Source organism: Cynara cardunculus (assembly GCF_001531365.2).
Source record: "Cynara cardunculus var. scolymus isolate 2C chromosome LG 4, CcrdV1, whole genome shotgun sequence".
Lineage (NCBI taxonomy): Eukaryota > Viridiplantae > Streptophyta > Magnoliopsida > Asterales > Asteraceae > Cynara > Cynara cardunculus.
The window spans coordinates 10,619,449-10,621,380 of record NC_037531.1 but is presented as its reverse complement, the minus strand read 5'-3'; the positions used below and the strand labels follow the sequence as shown (position 1 = coordinate 10,621,380).

Below are 1,932 nucleotides of genomic sequence, written 5' to 3'. Positions count from 1 at the left end.
ACGTTGTTGGATCTGGATTCGGTAACTTTGATCGACAACGAGATCCTTTAAATTATAATCTAGTCGACCCTCCTCTTCAACAAACCATTGCAGTTCCTCAGAATGGTTGGACAGCCATCAGATTCAGAGCAAATAACCCTGGTACGTCAATTTCCTCCTTTTAGAATGTGTTTTATTTTGCACATCAGTTTATATATTCAATGTATTACTTAAATATGCAGGAGTATGGTTCATGCATTGTCATTTTGAACGTCATGTTAGTTGGGGGATGGAGATGGTATTCATCGTAAGGAATGGAAAGAGTGGCGATGCAAGAATCTTGCCTCCACCACCAGACATGCCCAAGTGTTAGAAGATTTATTCATTTATTTCTGAAGATKATTTATTTCCTTCTATATATTAATTTTAATTGGCAATGTTCGTCTTTTAAACCTGTCGTCTCAAAGATGTGTATACATTTTTAATTCGTTAATTGATTATGTATGTACAACACTTGAATAAACATGAATAAACAAAGGTATAAATTTGTTCATATATTTCACAAATATCGTGTTAAGCGACTTTTATATGTTATTTTTTTCCCTTTTTCGGGTCTAGTGTTGTAAAGAATGAGAATGAATTGACGTCTTAAGCAATGGGTTGCGTATATGATAACGATATAAATACATACTATAAATACATGCCACCACATCCATGCAAGAACACATCATCCTAATCCATTAAAACAAACAAATTTATTGAGCATATCTCACAAAGTAACAAGATATCGATCATCTGAAGACAGCCATGAACATGCATGTTCTTGTTCTAAGGCTCCTCGTGATTCTTGGTTTCATACAATCACAAGCAGCTTTGGTTCACTATACTTTCGTGGTAAGCTTATAGGACTCTTTTCACATGTTTTCTAGCTAATTTGTGAGGGTTGGCAAGTGACTTGATATTTACATACCTTTTTCTGTTTGCAGGTTCAAGAAAACAACTACACAAGGCTATGCAGCAGCAAGAACATTTTGACAGTTAATGGACAATATCCTGGTCCGACTATTTCTGCTCGTAGAGGCGACACGGTCATCGTCGATGTTATCAACCAAGCCACCCAGAATATAACTATTCATTGGTGTGTATACATTTTTGTGTTAATTTCCTTCTGTGTATTTATATGCACTGAAATGTTCTTTTAACTAACATCATAAGTGGTACAGGCATGGAGTGAAACAACCTAGATATCCATGGTCTGATGGGCCAGAGTTTATCACGCAATGCCCAATTCAACCTGGTACCCATTTTAGCCAAAAGATTATTCTTTTTGACGAGGAAGGCACATTATGGTGGCATGCACACAGCGATTGGTCTCGAGCCACCGTACATGGTTTACTAGTCGTCTCTCCCAAAATTGGGACTACTTTTCCGTTTCCTAAAACTCAAATRGACCAAAATCAAGGCAACACCATCGCACTTATTTGACTAATCAAGTAAAAGTCGATTATAAGCAATAAAATACATTTAACACACGTTTTAGTAAACACATGCTCTAGAAGTATGATCGACTCAAAACCCCCCCTCATTTGTTGAGGCAAATCATTCTCCAAATGAATCCATACATTTTGTATTTTCAAAATGCCTTATAGCACAATAATGTGCATTTCCAAAATGGTTTATAAAATCAAATACACTAAAGATGCACTAATCATCAAATAACTACCACATATACAATAAATTATCAAAAGAACATAAGCATTACGATTTATTTATCAAAATGTTCAAAAATCCCAAATATGAGAATTTCACAAGATTTATAACCTAAATATACCAAAGATGCAAATCTCATCAAATGATCAACACATTTAGTAAATATCAAGAAAACATCTTAAGACTCCAAAATATACATTTTTGGTATTTAAAAAATTTTCACAAACCAACTTGAACACACCT

At 34.7% G+C, this 1,932-nt stretch overlaps 2 protein-coding genes across 2 annotated transcripts in view; both read left to right on the top strand.

The window, feature by feature from the left end:
• Nucleotides 1–352, top strand: part of LOC112510851 (laccase-15-like) — a 10,233-nt gene extending 9,881 nt beyond the window's left edge. Inside the window, exons 3-4 of the mRNA XM_025116200.1 lie at nucleotides 1–141; nucleotides 222–352. Of these exons, the coding sequence (XP_024971968.1) occupies nucleotides 1–141; nucleotides 222–352 (272 nt within the window). The remainder of the gene's footprint in view (nucleotides 142–221) is intronic.
• Nucleotides 353–786: 434 nt separating this feature from the next.
• Nucleotides 787–1,464, top strand: LOC112510850 (putative laccase-9). Its single transcript, XM_025116199.1, has 3 exons — nucleotides 787–873; nucleotides 966–1,117; nucleotides 1,203–1,464. The coding sequence occupies exons 1-3, from the start codon at nucleotides 787–789 to the stop codon at nucleotides 1,462–1,464; spliced, it is 501 nt and encodes a 166-aa protein (XP_024971967.1).
• Nucleotides 1,465–1,932: the final 468 nt, after the last annotated feature.